This window comes from Ziziphus jujuba, chromosome 2 (genome assembly GCF_031755915.1).
Source record: "Ziziphus jujuba cultivar Dongzao chromosome 2, ASM3175591v1".
In the NCBI taxonomy this organism is placed as follows: Eukaryota; Viridiplantae; Streptophyta; class Magnoliopsida; order Rosales; family Rhamnaceae; genus Ziziphus; species Ziziphus jujuba.
The window spans coordinates 29,462,492-29,478,175 of NC_083380.1; the positions used below are offsets into that span (position 1 = coordinate 29,462,492).

General features: G+C 35.2%; 3 protein-coding genes across 3 annotated transcripts; 2 read left to right on the forward strand and 1 right to left on the reverse strand.

Moving 5' to 3' along the window:
• The first annotated feature begins 1,661 nt into the window (after window positions 1-1,661).
• On the forward strand, window positions 1,662-2,237 carry LOC125422688 (receptor kinase-like protein Xa21). Its single transcript, XM_048474790.2, has one exon. It carries the CDS (start codon window positions 1,662-1,664, stop codon window positions 2,235-2,237), a length of 576 nt encoding a protein of 191 aa, XP_048330747.2.
• A 4,621-nt stretch (window positions 2,238-6,858) lies between these two features.
• Window positions 6,859-7,992, forward strand: LOC112491993 (receptor kinase-like protein Xa21). Its single transcript, XM_048474792.2, has 3 exons — window positions 6,859-7,072; window positions 7,512-7,622; window positions 7,703-7,992. The coding sequence occupies exons 1-3, from the start codon at window positions 6,859-6,861 to the stop codon at window positions 7,990-7,992; spliced, it is 615 nt and encodes a 204-aa protein (XP_048330749.2).
• On the reverse strand, window positions 7,965-14,788 carry LOC107435124 (uncharacterized). The gene is given in 12 exon segments (XM_060815055.1): window positions 7,965-8,471; window positions 8,649-8,751; window positions 9,162-9,238; window positions 9,759-9,918; window positions 11,473-11,602; window positions 11,924-12,099; window positions 13,094-13,286; window positions 13,480-13,555; window positions 13,558-13,603; window positions 13,787-13,882; window positions 14,151-14,279; window positions 14,744-14,788. Coding segments are annotated over 12 exon segments (1,362 nt in total). The 3' UTR covers window positions 7,965-8,340.
• Between the last annotated feature and the right edge of the window lie 896 nt (window positions 14,789-15,684).

The following is a 15,684-nucleotide window of genomic DNA, read 5'->3' on the forward strand; positions in this document are numbered from 1 at the left end:
AAAAAAAAACACATATTTCCTTACTTTCATCTAATAAGAAAAAAGATAAAATTTTTACCTGAGTTTAGTTTCTGATATGAGAAAATACAAAAAAATGAGAGTGAGATGAGATGAGATGCAAAGAGTGGCCTTAGAGAAACCCTTACACGAACGGCTGTGTAGAGGAAGAAGGAAAGGGTAAAAAAAGCCTTTTGCGTAATTTTCAATTTTATCAAAGGTATTTTTGTCCCAAGGTGGCTATTTAAAAAAAAAAAAACATTTGCTATTTTTCAAAAATGGAGTTGTACGGTAGGTATTTTTCGAAATAACCCTAATTCTACTACTACATATGGGTCAGTCCATTCTATATATCAAAGTCCTTGACAAACTATGCTAATTGTTAAACGGGCCTATTTATAGCATTGGATAAAGAATTAAAGGGATAATTATTATCTAATACTTTGGTAAATGAAACACCTTCTTTATGTGTACATTTATAATAGAACTTTTCAGAATTAATACATCCATAGTCAATTTATTTTTATTAATATATCTAAAGTCAATTTGATTGCTGGCATCGGAATCAAACATAGATAATTGATACCGTGGCAGGTGTAGCACCCAATGAGATTAGTGATCTTCAAAACCTTGAGGTATTACTCCTCGAAGTGAACCATTTCAATGGACTCATGCCACCTAAATTCTTCAATATTTCTTCAATGAGGATCATTGGACTGGCAGTTAATCACTTGTCAGGTCAATTTCCATCACATACAAGTTTTCGATTTCCCAACCTTAAGCGGCTTGTCATAGGAATGAACGATTTCACTGGTCCAATCCTCAATTTTGTATCCAATGCTTCTAAACTCATACAAATTGATATTCCATACAATTCATTCTATGGCACTGTTACAAGTACATTTTGTTCTTTATGAAATATCCAATGGCTTAACTTAGCTTTTAACAATTTTACCATTGACTCTTCAGACAACTTCTTCACTTCCTTATTAGATTGTAAATATCTTAGATTGTTAGAGTTGGAAAGCAACCCATTGAATGCAATGCTTCCAAATTTTGGTGGGAATCTTTCTTCTTCCCTCCAATATTTTGGAGTCATTAATTGCTCAATGAAGGGCAATATTCCTAAACAAATTGGGAGTTTAAGCAGCTTAATGACCTTAAAGTTGGATGACAATGACTTGACTGGATCCATTCCACCTACAATTGGAGGACTCCAAAAGCTTCAAGGTATATATCTGAATGGCAACGAGGTAAAAGGATTTATACCTTCAAAAATTTGCCACTTAGAGGGCTTGGTTGAGTTGTTTTTGACCAATAATAAGCTCGTTGGGTCTATACCAGAATGCTTGGGAAATCTCAGTTCTCTAAGAACTCTCTCATTGAGCTCCAATGGATCGAATTCGACAATTCCAAACACATTATGGAGTCTTGTATATATCTTGATAGTGAACCTCTAATCCAATTCTCTTGTTGGATCTCTCCCTTTGAATGTTGAAAACTTGAAAGTTTTGATAGCGATAGATTTATCAAACAATGAGCTATCAGGCAACATACCAAGTACCATCGGGAGTCTTCAGAATTTGGTAAATCATTCCTTGGCACAAAATAGATTCACGGGTCACATTTCCACTTAATTTGGCAAACTTATAAGCATAGAAATTATGGATTTGTCAAGAAACAACTTATCCGGAGAAATTCCAAATTCTTTGGAGGCATTACTGAGCCTAAAACATTTCAATGTGTCTTACAACCAACTGGAAGGAGAAATCCCTACTGGAGGACCTTTTGTGAATTTCTCAGCTGAGTCATTTTTGTCGAACAATGGACTTTGTGGTGCATCTCGACTGCAAGTATTGCCATGCAAAAGGAAAGAAACTTATAAATCAAGAAATGCAACGGAAACTATAGATGTGCTGAGGATTACTTTGCCGATGGTTTCATTAATAATACTTATATTGGCATTTGCATGTTTGGTCGTGAGATGCAAAAAAGAGAAGGCTTTGAAAATTTCGAGTGAGGCCAACTTGAAACTTCCACCCACATGGAGAGAGATTTCACATGAAGAGCTGCTGGAGGTAACGAATGGCTTTAACAAAGCAAATTTACTTGGTACAGGGAGTTTTGGCTCCGTATATGAAGGAAAACTCAATGATGGATTGCATGTTGCAATAAAAGTTTTCAATCTGAATGTCGAAAAGGCATGTAAGAGTTTTGATGCTGAATGTGAAGCATATTAGTGATTCTCATATACAGCTGCGTAGTTAACTAAACCTTTTCATGTTGTTTGTCCTGTATATCCTTATCACGTGTATTTAGGCTTCATCATGTATTTTAAATATTATTTTATTATTTTATTTCTATCTGTTGCACCTCCCTTCTTATCTGTAATAGGGTATTTATACCCGGTGTTTTATTGAATATAATTTAGCATTATTTTTCAATTCTCTTAAATTGTTTTATGGTATCAGAGCATCAAACTCTCACGAGTCATGGCCTTATCTTTCTCATCCACCTCAACCTCTATTTCGTCTTCTTCCTCAACAACTATTCCAATCATGACCAAACCATCTTTTTTCAACAAAAACACTAGTTGTGATTAATGTAGCAACTCAAGTGCCCGTCAAACTCACAGAAAACACGTATTTTCCTTGGAAGGCTTAATTTGATGCTATTCTTATTGGCTATAATCATTATGGCTTCATTGATGGTACAAACCCTTGTCCTCAAACAACACATCCTGATAATTCACCAAATCTTGAATATCAGTACTGGGTACGGCAAGACAAGCTCATACTTTGAGCAATTTTGACTTCTCTTTCCAGTGATGTTTCTCATCTGGTTGCAACCTGCAAAACTTCAAGGGACGCATGGTCAACACTGGCTGTCTCATTTGCTAGGCCCTCACATTCTCATATGCTTAGGCTTCGTGAATGTTTGATTCGTCCACAACGAACATGATCTGTCATTGAATATCTACAAGATATTAAAGGAGCAGCCGATGAATATACACTTCTTGGGAGTCCAATTGATTATGATGAAGTAATTTTATATATTATCAATGGTTTATCCTCTGATCTAAAGGATATCTCTACAGCGTTTCTCACCCGAGACATTTCGATCACTTTTGCCGAATTATATGAACAACTAGTAAAGCATGCCACATATTTGTGTCGATCTGAGTCTTCAACTGATGACATCTCTATCACAGCACACATGGCCAATCGCACAGGGAAACAAAAAAGAAAAAATTTTCTCTCCAACACAAGACCAACCACACAATTGTCTGGCTCCACTATCAATCCAAGACAAACCTTCTTTGGTTCTCCCACCAATTCGAGACAACACTTCTTTGGTCAACCCACACACTTCAGAAGACCTGGTAACTATAGGGGAAAATGTCAACTATGTGACCAACAGGGACATTCGGCCAAATATTGTCCTTCCTTCATCACCAGTTACCATACACCTCTCAGCAACAGCGATATAGTTCTAGGCCGTCCCCTCCATAAGCGTTCTGCTCAGGAGCTTCCTCAAATGATGGTCTTCTACCCACGCCACCTTCTTCACCAAACTGGTTGCTTGATTCGAGTGCCTCCCATCATGTGGCAAATGATTTGCATAACTTAGCCATTCACTCTGAATATGATGGCACTGATGAAATAGCTGTTAGGAATGGTAATAAGCTTCCCATTACACATACAGGCACATCTCTTCTACTCACTCCAAATAAAAAGCTCTTGCTGTTTGATGTTTTTTGTGTTCCTACCATGACTAGGAACTTACTTTCAGTTTCAAAATTGTGCAAAACTAATAATGTTTTTGTGGAATTCTTATCAAATTGCTTTCTTGTGAGGATTTACAGACGGGAATAGTACTCCTAAAAGGACCGTATAAAGGTGGAACCTATCAGTGGCCATCTTCCTCCTACTATCTGTCTCCATCTCCAACCGCACTTCTAAGCCAGTCTGCTTCTCTTCAAGAGTGGCATCATCGTCTAAGACATCCATCTCATAGGATTGTTCATCATCTAGCATCTGCACAAACACTGCTTGTTTCTTCTTTTAATACATTTCATTACACTTCTTGTTTATGTAATAAATCTCATAAAATTCCCTTTGGAATTTCTTCTATGTCAAGTTCAAAGCCTCTCCAATTATTATATACTGATGTTTGGGGACCAACCTTTATCTGTTGTTATGATGGATTTAAATATTATGTCTTATTTGTTGATCATTTTACCCGATATTCCTGGTTATTTCCACTCAAGTCCAAATCTGATGTCTCCTCTGTCTTCATAATATTTAAAAATATTGTTGAAAAATATTTTCAAACCCGTATTACATCAATATATTCAAATAATGGTGGAGAGTTCTTGAAATTAAAACCATTTTTTACTACACATGGCATCACTCATTTTCTCACCACTCCATTTATGCCAAAACAAAATGGTTTTGCTGAACATCGACATAAACATATTAGGGAAACTGGTCTGCCTCTTCTCATTCAAGCCAGTCTACCAAGTAAATTCTGGACCTATGCTTTCACCATTGCAGTCTATCTCATTAATAGATTACCCAAACCTACTCTTCACAATATTTCTCCTTTTGAGAAACTTTTTCAAAAACCACCCAACTACACTCGTCTTAAGGCTTGTGGGTGTCTCTGTTTCCCTTGGTTAAAGCCATATATGCATCACAAATTAGAGTCTTCCTCTAGACCTTGCATTTTTCTTGGCTACTTACCCACTCAAAGTGGGTACCGTTGCTTTGATCCTTTTCAAGATAAAATATTTATCTCCAGACATGTTAGGTTCATAGAATCCATTTTTCCTTATTCTTCTTTGTCTACCAAACCCGTCAGCCTCATTAATTCCCCAAATACTACAGCACCTATCCTGCCTACTTCTCCTCACAATTTAATTCCTCTTCTACCTAACACTTTTTCTACCTCAAATACTATTCATCCAAATCAATTACACCCACTTACCACTCCTTCATTCTCCTCCTCTCCTATGTCAATTCTCCCCTCCACTTTTCGACATGTCTATACTATTCATCCACATCATTCACACCTACCTACCACTCCCACACTCTCCTCCTCTCATATGTCTCTCTCACCCTCCACTTTTCAACATGTCCATACTATTCATCCACATCATTCAAACCTACCCACCATTCCCATACTCTCCTCCCCTCATACGTCTCACTCATCCTCTAATTTTCAAAATGCCACCATAGGCCCCACCTCCCATGCCTCCTCCCAAGGTCTTACTATTCCTGGATGCAACAACTCTTCACGTGAAGCACCTCCACATAATGCTGTTCCATCCCGTGACCTTCCTTCCCATGCACCTCCTGCATCTCCACCAGTTCGGTCACCATCACCAATTGTACAACAGTTGACTTGCCAGCATCCTATGAGAACCAGGTCATTAAATTTAATTTTCAAACCCAAGAAGCTCCATGATTCTTTTGTTGCCACTCAAAATTCAGATGGATGTGTTTCTAAACCTCAAACAGTTATTCAAGCTCTTCAGATTGATGAATGGCGTGCTGTTATGTTTATGGAATTTAGTGCCCTCCTAGCAATGGCACATGGGACCTTGTTCCACCTTCTGCTGCCAAGAATGTTGTTGGGTGCAGATGGGTTTTTTGTATCAAAAGAAATTCGGATGGTTCAATCCATAAATACAAAGCTCGGCTTGTCGCGAAGAGTTTTCATCAACGACCTGGCCTTGATTATTCTGACACTTTCAGTCCAGTAATCAAGCCAACAACAGTTCGTCTTGTTCTTAGTATTGCCCTGTCTCAAAATTGGCCTCTCAAGCAATTGGATATTAATAGTGCCTTCCTAAATGATATTTTACATGAAGAAGTTCACATGTCCCAACCTCCTGGATTTGTTGATGCTTCTAAACCGTGTCATGTCTGTCGCCTCAAGAAAGCTATATACGGCTTAAAACAAGCATCCAGAGCTTGGTACAATGAATTTAAGGCTTTTCTTATTTCCTTTGGCTTTACACGGTCTCATTCTGATGCTTCTCTATTCATTTATAACAAAGATACTCATCTTCTTTATCTTTTGGTTTACATTGATGACATCATTCTTACTAGCAACAACTCCTCCACACTACAAAGGTTTGCCCGATCTCTCTCCAATAAATTATCTTTAAAAGATTTGGGAGCCTTAAACTATTTTTTAGGGGTTGAAGTTCTGCCTACCACACACGATTTATTTCTCAATCAACACAAATATATCCTTGATCTCTTGGAGAAAACTAACATGACCGCAGCAAAACCAATGGTTTCTCCTATGTCGACAGCTCAAGCTCTAACTCTCTCTGATGGGTCCCCAACCACTAATGCTATCCAGTATCGTCAAGTGGTAGGAAGTTTACAATACCTATCTTTTACACATCCGAATAGTGGCTATGCAGTAAATAAGCTATCTCAATTTATGCATTGCCCAACTGAAACCCATTGGCAAGCTGTAAAGCGTCTGCTCCGCTACTTAAAAGGAACCAGCTCATATGGGTTATTCTTGCACCATAATATTTCTTGTCTTCATGCTTATTTCGACGTCGATTGGGCTGGCAATAGAGATGACCGCACTTCTACTACTGGTTATATCGTCTTTTTAGGTGGCAATCCTATCTCTTGGTCCTCCAAAAAACAGCAGTCTGTCTCCCGTTCATCCACTGAAGCAGAGTATAAGGCCGTGGAAAATATGACTTCTAAGTTGTGATGGTTATTTTCACCTCTTCGTGAACTTAAGGTTCGTCTTCCAACCTCTCCAACTATCTACTGTGATAACATTGGTACTACATATGTGGCTGCTAATCCTATCTTTCACTCTAAGATGAAACATGTGGGAGTTGATTTTCACTTTGTTAGAGACAAAGTTGTAGAAGGCTTACTTCGTGTGTCTCATGTTAGCAGCAAATACCAGCTTGCTGATGGTCTTACAAAATCATTACCAAGACAGAGACTTGAGTTTTTACGTTCCAAACTTGGTGTTCTTCCTAGACCTCCAAGTTTGAGGGGGCATATTAGTGATTCTTATGCACAATTGCGTAGTTAACTAAACCTTTTCATGTTGTTCCTGTATATCCTTATCACGTGTATTTAAGCTTCATCATGTATTTTAAATATTATTTTATTATTTTGTTTCTATCTATTGTAATAGGGAATTTATACCCGGTGTCTTATTGAATTAATTTAGCATTACTTTTCAATTCTCTTAAGTTGTTTTAAAGCATTATTCAATCTCCACCATCGGAATCTTATCAAAATCTTGAGGACTCACAATGGAAATGAATTCAAAGCCTTGGTGCTACAATTCATGCCTATGGGAAGCCTTCAGAAGTGGTTGCATAATTGTAACTACAATCTAAATATGTTACAAAGATTGAACATAATAATTGATGTTGCACCTGCATTGGCACACCTTCATCATGGTTATTCACAACCTGCTGTTCATTGTGATATAAAAGCCTAGCAACATACTTTTAGACGGAGATATGGTTGCTCATGTTGCTGATTTCAGAATTGCCAATATGTTAGGCAAAAACGCTTTGATGACACAAACCAAAACCCTAGCCACTATTGGGTATATGGCACCAGGTAATATAGTTTTCGAGCTATAGTTTCATTTTGCTTGCTTGTACAACCCTTCTTTAACATTGTTGGATATTTCTCTGCAGAGTATGGACTAGATGGGATTGTTTCCACAAAAGGAGATGTGTATAGTTATGGTATTTTGCTTATGGAAACTTTCACAGGAAAAAAGACTACAGATAAAATGTTTGTTGAAGATTTGAGCTTGAGGAAATGGGTTAAGGAATCATTCTCTTTTGAAGTCACAGAAGTTGCGGATAAGGAATTGTTGGGTGAAGAAAAAGCACATAGGCCTGTCGTAAAAGTTTGTTTATCATCCATTAGAGACACCAGAGACGAGGAAAACCGTAAAGGACGTTTTAATTTCACTTCATAAAATCAGGAGGAGGTTCTTGAAGGAAATTCAGTATACATAATAAGCTCAAACCCCCGTAGTTGCATTGTATAACCACACTCATATTTCACTTTGAATGAATTGCAATGTTTTCAGAGTACTAGAAGCATAATAAATTGAAATGTTTGACCTTTTGTTTTCTCGGAGCAAATTGTCTCTATTTGCTAAAGTTACATAGAAGACCTATCATTATCTTCCCTCTCCATTAGTCATTTGGTTAATTTATCTAATCATACGACCAAAAAGAAAATTGTTACAAAATGTATGAGCAAAACCGAATTTATTGTTTGAAGAGAAGAACCATTTCTTCGTCGTAATACTTTGGGGTAATTAATCTTTCCTATCAAGGTACAAATACATGTTATAATGAAAAACTGTAAATATGGAGACCATGAGTGACGGATCCTGCTTTCTTGACCTCCACAATGTTGTTGATGTGTCAAAACTAACTACTGCAAAACCTTCACGAGATTGCTTCTGTCAGCAAAATGAAAAATTGTTGCAGTAAAAACTCATTCAGGTTCGTATAGGAGCAAAATATTCTTATAATCAATTTAATCCTCTTGATTCTCGCATTAGATTTAATACGTTGTCAATTTGGTTCATAACAAAGCGAAGGACTTGCAATAAAAACCTACCCCAGGAAGCCTTTAAGTGAGTTCCACAAAGATGCAACACCTTTGGTCCCCCAGCTTGACTGAAAATTGTCTTGGCCTTTATTTTTGTGATTGTCGAAGCTCCCTTCAAGATCCCCCCAAAAAGATAATAACAGAAATCTCTTAAAACCATAAGCATAAATTAATAAGTTATAATTTTAAAAATGAAAAATACGGATTTACTATTGTTACTTATAACATCTATTCGGTTGGCTTGATACAACATAGTTGCCTCTAACAGCTGAAGCATTTCAAACTAATAATAATATGAGACAAGAGCCTTGTCGTTTTTGTGTTTGAATCCTACCAACTTCATTTCTGTTACATTGTTTTGTTGCAATTTTAAGGACCAATTTCCCGTTATTGGATGCTACAAGCTAGGAGGAGTGTTTTTTTGTAGTATCTGCTGTGTTTAAGCTCCTAGGATTGGTAGTAACCAAATAAATAAATAAACATTTGAAAGTAACTTCACAGTTATAATTATGAAAATGATACCAGTGCTGTCTGAAGAAACTGAATAGCCTTTCCTAGAAGCCTTGGACAATTCCTCCACAAGTGCACGCTCTGCATCACTGTCATAACATTAAACAAAATACCAGTGAAAAACGAAACAAAAATGTCATGATATTTATATTTAAATATTAAAAGAAGAAAAATAAATAAATAAATAAATAAATAAAGACTATAAAAACAGAAACTAAAGTGATGCCGAAAGTCTTTGATCTTGTTTTTTTACACAAAAGCATATAAATTCCTTTATTTTTTGTTAGTTTGATTGCAAACTAGTGATATTAAGATTCACGCATAAACTGTAGTTCTTTACAGACTAAATAAAGCCCATTTTTCTGCTTAGCACAGCTCAATTTCAGATTTCAGCCTGCAGGTAAGGTAAATTCTCAAAAAGATGTTTGCTTCTCAATCACCACCCCCTGCAGCATCCCAACTCAAGCCCTTTCAGCGCTCTGTGTTAGCCAAGCTAGAAAACATCATAAACTATTGCCATTAGGCAATACATTTTTTCTCACTTAACCATTCTTAGATTTAAATTATGATATTAATACCAAGGGAAACAAAAAGAAGTGTAATCTGGACCTGATTTCTTCGGGATCTGAACATTCACAATAAAGTGATGATCTCCTCGAATTGATGGTTTGTTGACGTCTGGAACTCCCATTCGTGACAACTTTAGTGTTTCTCCAGGCTGAATGCCAGAAGGAATTTGAAGATCTCTCAAGCCTTCAACTGTTTCTACCTGAACTTACTTTAAGCCTGACTTTCATCAAGCAACTTATATACAACTTCAAATTATAAGGACTGTAGACATCTGAGAAATATTAAGAAGGCTCATTAAACTGTTCAAAGATTAAGAGATAAAAGGCAGGCAGAATTCACAAGAAAAACCAATACATAGCAAGCTGAAGCAGAAGTATTCGAAAATCTAAGTTTGCAAAGAACTAGATAGAGAAAATAAACATGAACAGTATAGATTAATAGTGAGTCTCATGATAATCACAGTAACTAGTAACTATCACAACCCAAATCTCTGCTTTTAATTCTTGGAGCCTGAGTATCGGTAACTGTAACTAAAAAGTATACCTGCAGTTTTTCCATTTTTAATAGTAGTATCATCAGTAACTAATACTGCATGATTCTTTGCACATAGCAGCAGGTATCTAATTTGATTTAGTGATGAAGCAGCTTCAATTTTCTCAATTCCAGGTAAAATCACCATTATATCAAAACTAAACAATGCAACTTTCCAACCATGATATTAAATCAAAAGGAGATTAAATAAGTAGCTATGAAATGGCACAAAGTACGGAGTTTGATGAAAATTTAAAGTTTCAACTGTCTGAGTTACCACATTGGTCTACTTCTATACTCAATTTTTCCCATTGTTTGCTTTCACAGACCAGCTCCCCGGTACTTAAACCACAGTTAATCAACACATCATAATTGACTGATTATGGCCCAAGAAATAAAATCTTCAACAAAATCCCCTAATAATTCATAATAAAATAATATTGAAACAAGATATCCAATGCAAATCAGGGGTAGGATAACAATAGCTCAAGGTCCAAATTGACTACTGCACATGATTGGCCAGGGTTTCATACCCCATATTTTACATCTGTTCTTATGATTAATCCCAAATATTGGTGGCAGAGTGGAAGGTTACCCAAAAAATAAAGTCTGCATTCTATGTGCCTGCTTATGTCTTACCTACCCAAAACAATAAGCAAGCAATGGTTCTTACCAGTCAACAAAATGTCTTTACAGAGTCCCACAAAACTTCTACAAAGAACAGTAGTGGTAATGAGTTGCATTAATGGCCCACAAAGTGTAGGAATACAGAAATGGAGCAAAAATGAATGTACTGTTTACCTATTAGTGGTAGTAGTTGCACTTTTTTTCTGTTATACGTTTCCTCATAAACTTGTAATTTACAACACTTAGCACTCAATATTTTGCTCCGCAACCCATACATTATAAAAACATATTGCAAAAGGTAACCAGCAGGAAGTACCAATGAGACCACGAAGATTATACAAGCATCGAAGCAAGTATAATATTTAATTTAACAGTTCTTAATTGAGGATACAATCCGAATGTTAAACCCCTGACATTTGGAACCAAAAAAAAAAAAAGAAAAAAAAATCATGAAGCTCAAAAGGGATGATGCATAAGGTTATGATAACAATCATCATGTTGTTCAGTGAAGAAAAGAATGAAAGGTTAAAGACAGAATCAAGAATGTTCACCACATGGCAAATCAATTATGGGAGGGGGAAAAAAAAAAAATTACCTTTACGACAGTCCCTAATATGGCCTCGGTATAATCCACATTTATTGTTGAATACAGATTGAGACCATCCCTCCTGATTCCGTGCTTTTCTTCTATATGGAGCACTATATCAAGATTATCAGCTATGCCCCTGCCAAGATATATATGTAGAGAGGGTATAAAATTGCAATCTGTTCTAAAATTATTCATGTTTCATTTGGATTTAGTATCTAGTCTTATAGAAAACACAATGCAAAACAAATAGAAACAGAAACATAGATGTAGCCCCAAGAGCTTAGGCTTCATAAACATAAGTACTAAACTCTGGACAGAGGAAGTACTAAATAACCGAAGCCACATCTTGTCTATGAAATAATCAAATCATGATCACTACAGCACTGAGTAACAAAAGATAAAGATTATACTGGCATACATATTAATTGTTGAAAGAAAATTCATCTATGGTACACACCTTTTATTATCAAAGTTCCCCTCCCCCTGTAGTTGCATTGTAGATCCATTACTAGCACCAGCTGGTATAAACACATTCATAATTCGATTTGACTGTACCAGACCATCATCTCCATATCTTCGACAATAATCAGTGATTATCTTGCCATCTCCACCACACTTTGTGCAGGTAGATACCTAATAATCATCAAATATATTGAGTAAATGTCAAATATAGATGTCAAATTCTAAAGAAGCATAGGAGTACAGGAGACTAAGTTCTTTAACCAATCGAAGTACCTATAACTTATGGTACTGACTCTTTTTTTTTTTTTTTTTTTTCTTTTCATTTTTTAGGAGGAAAGGAGGGAAAGATAATACTTTTCGTTTTCACCAATATTAGGCTAGGTAAAAGGTAGAAAAATTTTATGAAACTCTAGAACACATGATGCAGTACTTAGATATTGACTGAACAGTGAACTGCTTTTGAGATACTCTTGAATCTTCAAATGCCATAGTTGGGCGAGAGAGAAAGAGAAGAAACTGGCATGTCAACTTGAAAAAGTGCGTAATATTTGTTTATATATTCAACTTGCATAAATAGGACATGACCTAAACCAGTTTTCAAAATGGAAATGTAAACAAATGCCATAGAACTATCCTACATATAACTGTAAGTGCAATTTGGCTAAATTACCAATTTTATGACTCGTGAAAGAGCATAGGAAATGGATCTGCATGAAGAAACTACATCAAGCATGTGCAAGCCCACTAGGTTCCCAAATATTGGGGTGGGGGGGAAAGTGTGGAGCTCAAGATGAACTGCTTCATTTAAATCAACAATCATGGAGAACATAGAATTAACTCTTCACTAACTCAGGCTCAGAACATAGAATTAATTCTTCACTAACTCAGGCTCTAGAACATGTTAAAAATGCTTGTGGATTAATTTTAGTGGTTAATCTACAATTCAAGATGTTAAGTGTTATGCCATGTGTGTTAACTTGATATACATTGTTAGCTCCATTGCTTATTAGCTTAAGCCTTTTAGTAGGAGTTAGTGCATAAAATTCAGAAATACAAGAGAGGTCTGTGTATAGGAGAAATTGGAGTAATTCACATAGGTCCGTGTATAGAAGAAATTGGAGTAACTCACATATCACTTTTTAATATTTAGAAGATGTCAAATTACCTATGACATCATTCCAAATGGTGTTTTCTGAGTTTTCACTACTCCTGTTCCTCCACAGCTGCTACATGATTTTATACAGCTACTAGATTTAGCCCCCGTTCCATCACAATTATCACACATCTCAGACCAAGAAATTTCAATTTCTCGCTGTCGTCCAAATATAGACTCTTCAAAGCTCAAATACAGGTCATACCTGCAAAACTGAGATTATATGAGATTTTTATACAGTACAAGAAAGAAAACCTCAAAAACATAAAGTTTATGGCTCAAACTGATAATTTTCTTTTCATTTCACAGATTCATATTAATATTAAGGAGACAAAAGGGATTCTTCTAGTTGGATCAATCACAAGAAATTAATAGTGACTTTCTAGCTAGATGGTTACCGAATATCAAGAATTCGGTTTTTCTTGTTGCTGAAATTAAAATTGATGCCTCAGGAATCACTTCTTCCTCCAAAAAACCATCTGACCCTCCAAAGAATGTATCAAAAACTTCAAAAGGATCCACCTATAGAATTTCAATCAGACATCAGCTAATACTCGAAATTAACAGTTCCTCCAGAAAATAAAATTAGTTAATAAATAAACAATTAGCAGAGACAGAATGTATCCCTTGTATTAATTGTCTCATGTCCAGGAAGATATCTGACTATTTACGATATACTAAGAAATGTTACAGTTATGAGCTTACCCCCATTGAACCACTGCCTGACCCATCATGTTCTCCTTGCAAACCTGCCTCACCAAAGCGATCATATAAAGATCTTTTCTCATCATCAGATAGGACCTACAGAGCTGCTCCATTATCACATGAATAGAAAAGGAAGAACAAAAATATGATGCAGATATACAATCATAAAAAGCCTCTCAACAAAATAAATGTCAAATACACTCCATTCTATCAACCAGGAGCCCGAGCTCAGAAAACCTATCACCTAAAGAAAAAAGGAAATAAACTACCCAAAAAAAAAAAAAATCTGGATATATATATATATATATATATATTTTAATTTGTTTAAAGGCTTGGTAGTTCCGGCAGAAGAATTGGGAAGCACTCGAACTGAGACCCAAGCTGCGGATAATGGTAGACGAAGAAGAGAGTTTGAAGAAGACGAAACCGCAGAGATAGGAATTGGAGGGAGCTTGGGGATAGTGTAGGCACTACTTGCAAAGAAGGTACTGCTCTGCAATTTTCATAGAAAAGAAACTACTGGATTTTGCTCTGTTTTGGCCCTTTTTAAAGCATTTTGAGGACAAAATGATATATACATATATTATATAATAATATTATTTTGTTTGGGGTTTTTTTTTCTTTTTTTTTTTTTTTTAACAACTTTGTCTTAATATTTTTAGAAAACAGAAAAGCACCGTGCTATATTTTAATTTGTTGTAATATCAGATCTTGTACATAATTTTTTTAAAATTTAATATTATTAACAATTTCTATATATTCACAGCATATATTTCAATTAAATTTTGTTTTGAAATAAAATAAACATAATTATAGTGCTCATTTTTTTCCCTTTATTTTTTATTTTTTGGTCAATTTTTTGTTCTAAAAAAATAACATCCTTTCATTTTATTATAGAAGGATCTATGTATAAATATATATAAACTACCTGCGGTACTGCTGCTAAGCAGACTCAACCAGAACCAGAGAGCAGCAGAACTGTACTCCTGCAGCTGCTTTCATGGAGTAATAGTGAGGTTGCTGTTCACTAGCATCAAAGCAGATCAACAAAGTCCAATTCGAGCATGGGAAAATTAAAAATGTGTAGACCTTTATAGAAAAAAAGATGATGTTTTGTATTTTTATGTATATGGACATATAGAAATGATGACGTGCATATGCTCTCTTTTTTTTTTTTTTTTCCATAAATGATGGTGTACACTTGCTCTTTTTTGTTTTCCGTACTACTTTTATAAATGGAAAAGGATAGCATATACCAATTTTGATTTTGTATTTTTATTTATCCACAGACAGCTCCCTTTACAAAAAATGAAATTGTTAATTAAAATTTATTGTTGTTTGTAATAATTTTATCTATTAATCAAATACCAAATATATGTCTAAATATCATCTCCTCCAGTGCTGAAATTACAGCTAGCTTTGAAGATATTTTTAGTTTGATGCGATTAATCCATGAGGTAATAGCATTCAAGTATTTCATCAGTGCCAACATATTTTCTTTTTCTATTAACCAAAAAAAAAAAAAAAAACCATCTTTTCTTTTTCCTTTTTATATTTCATAGTAGTGAATAGAGATTCCAGTACTCCCGTTCGAGGATCAATGATTAATTTACAGAGCTGCTCTTCTAGCTCTGTCCCACGTCTACATGCTAATATATGCACGGTCCACCTTCCTAAATAAATAAATAAATGAATAACACTCCACGAGACCAAAAAAATGTACAATTTTATAATAGACTAACGGTTTTTTTTTAAATATATATAGATATATATATATATAAGTGTATATTTATATGACTCTAATATATATATATATATATAATATATTTATAATTATAACAGTTACTAAAACTTAGACCTTATAAATATAAATACGAGAGGTATCCTAATTAAATCAA

Coding starts and splice junctions, on each gene's coding strand:
- LOC125422688 (XM_048474790.2), top strand. CDS start 1,662: ATGGATTTGTCAAGAAACAACTTATCCGGAGAAATTCCAAATTCTTTG.
- LOC112491993 (XM_048474792.2), top strand. CDS start 6,859: ATGAAACATGTGGGAGTTGATTTTCACTTTGTTAGAGACAAAGTTGTA. Junction 7,073..7,511: donor TGATTCTTATGCACAATTGC/GTAGTTAACTAA, acceptor ACATACTTTTAG/ACGGAGATATGGTTGCTCAT. Junction 7,623..7,702: donor TATTGGGTATATGGCACCAG/GTAATATAGTTT, acceptor ATTTCTCTGCAG/AGTATGGACTAGATGGGATT.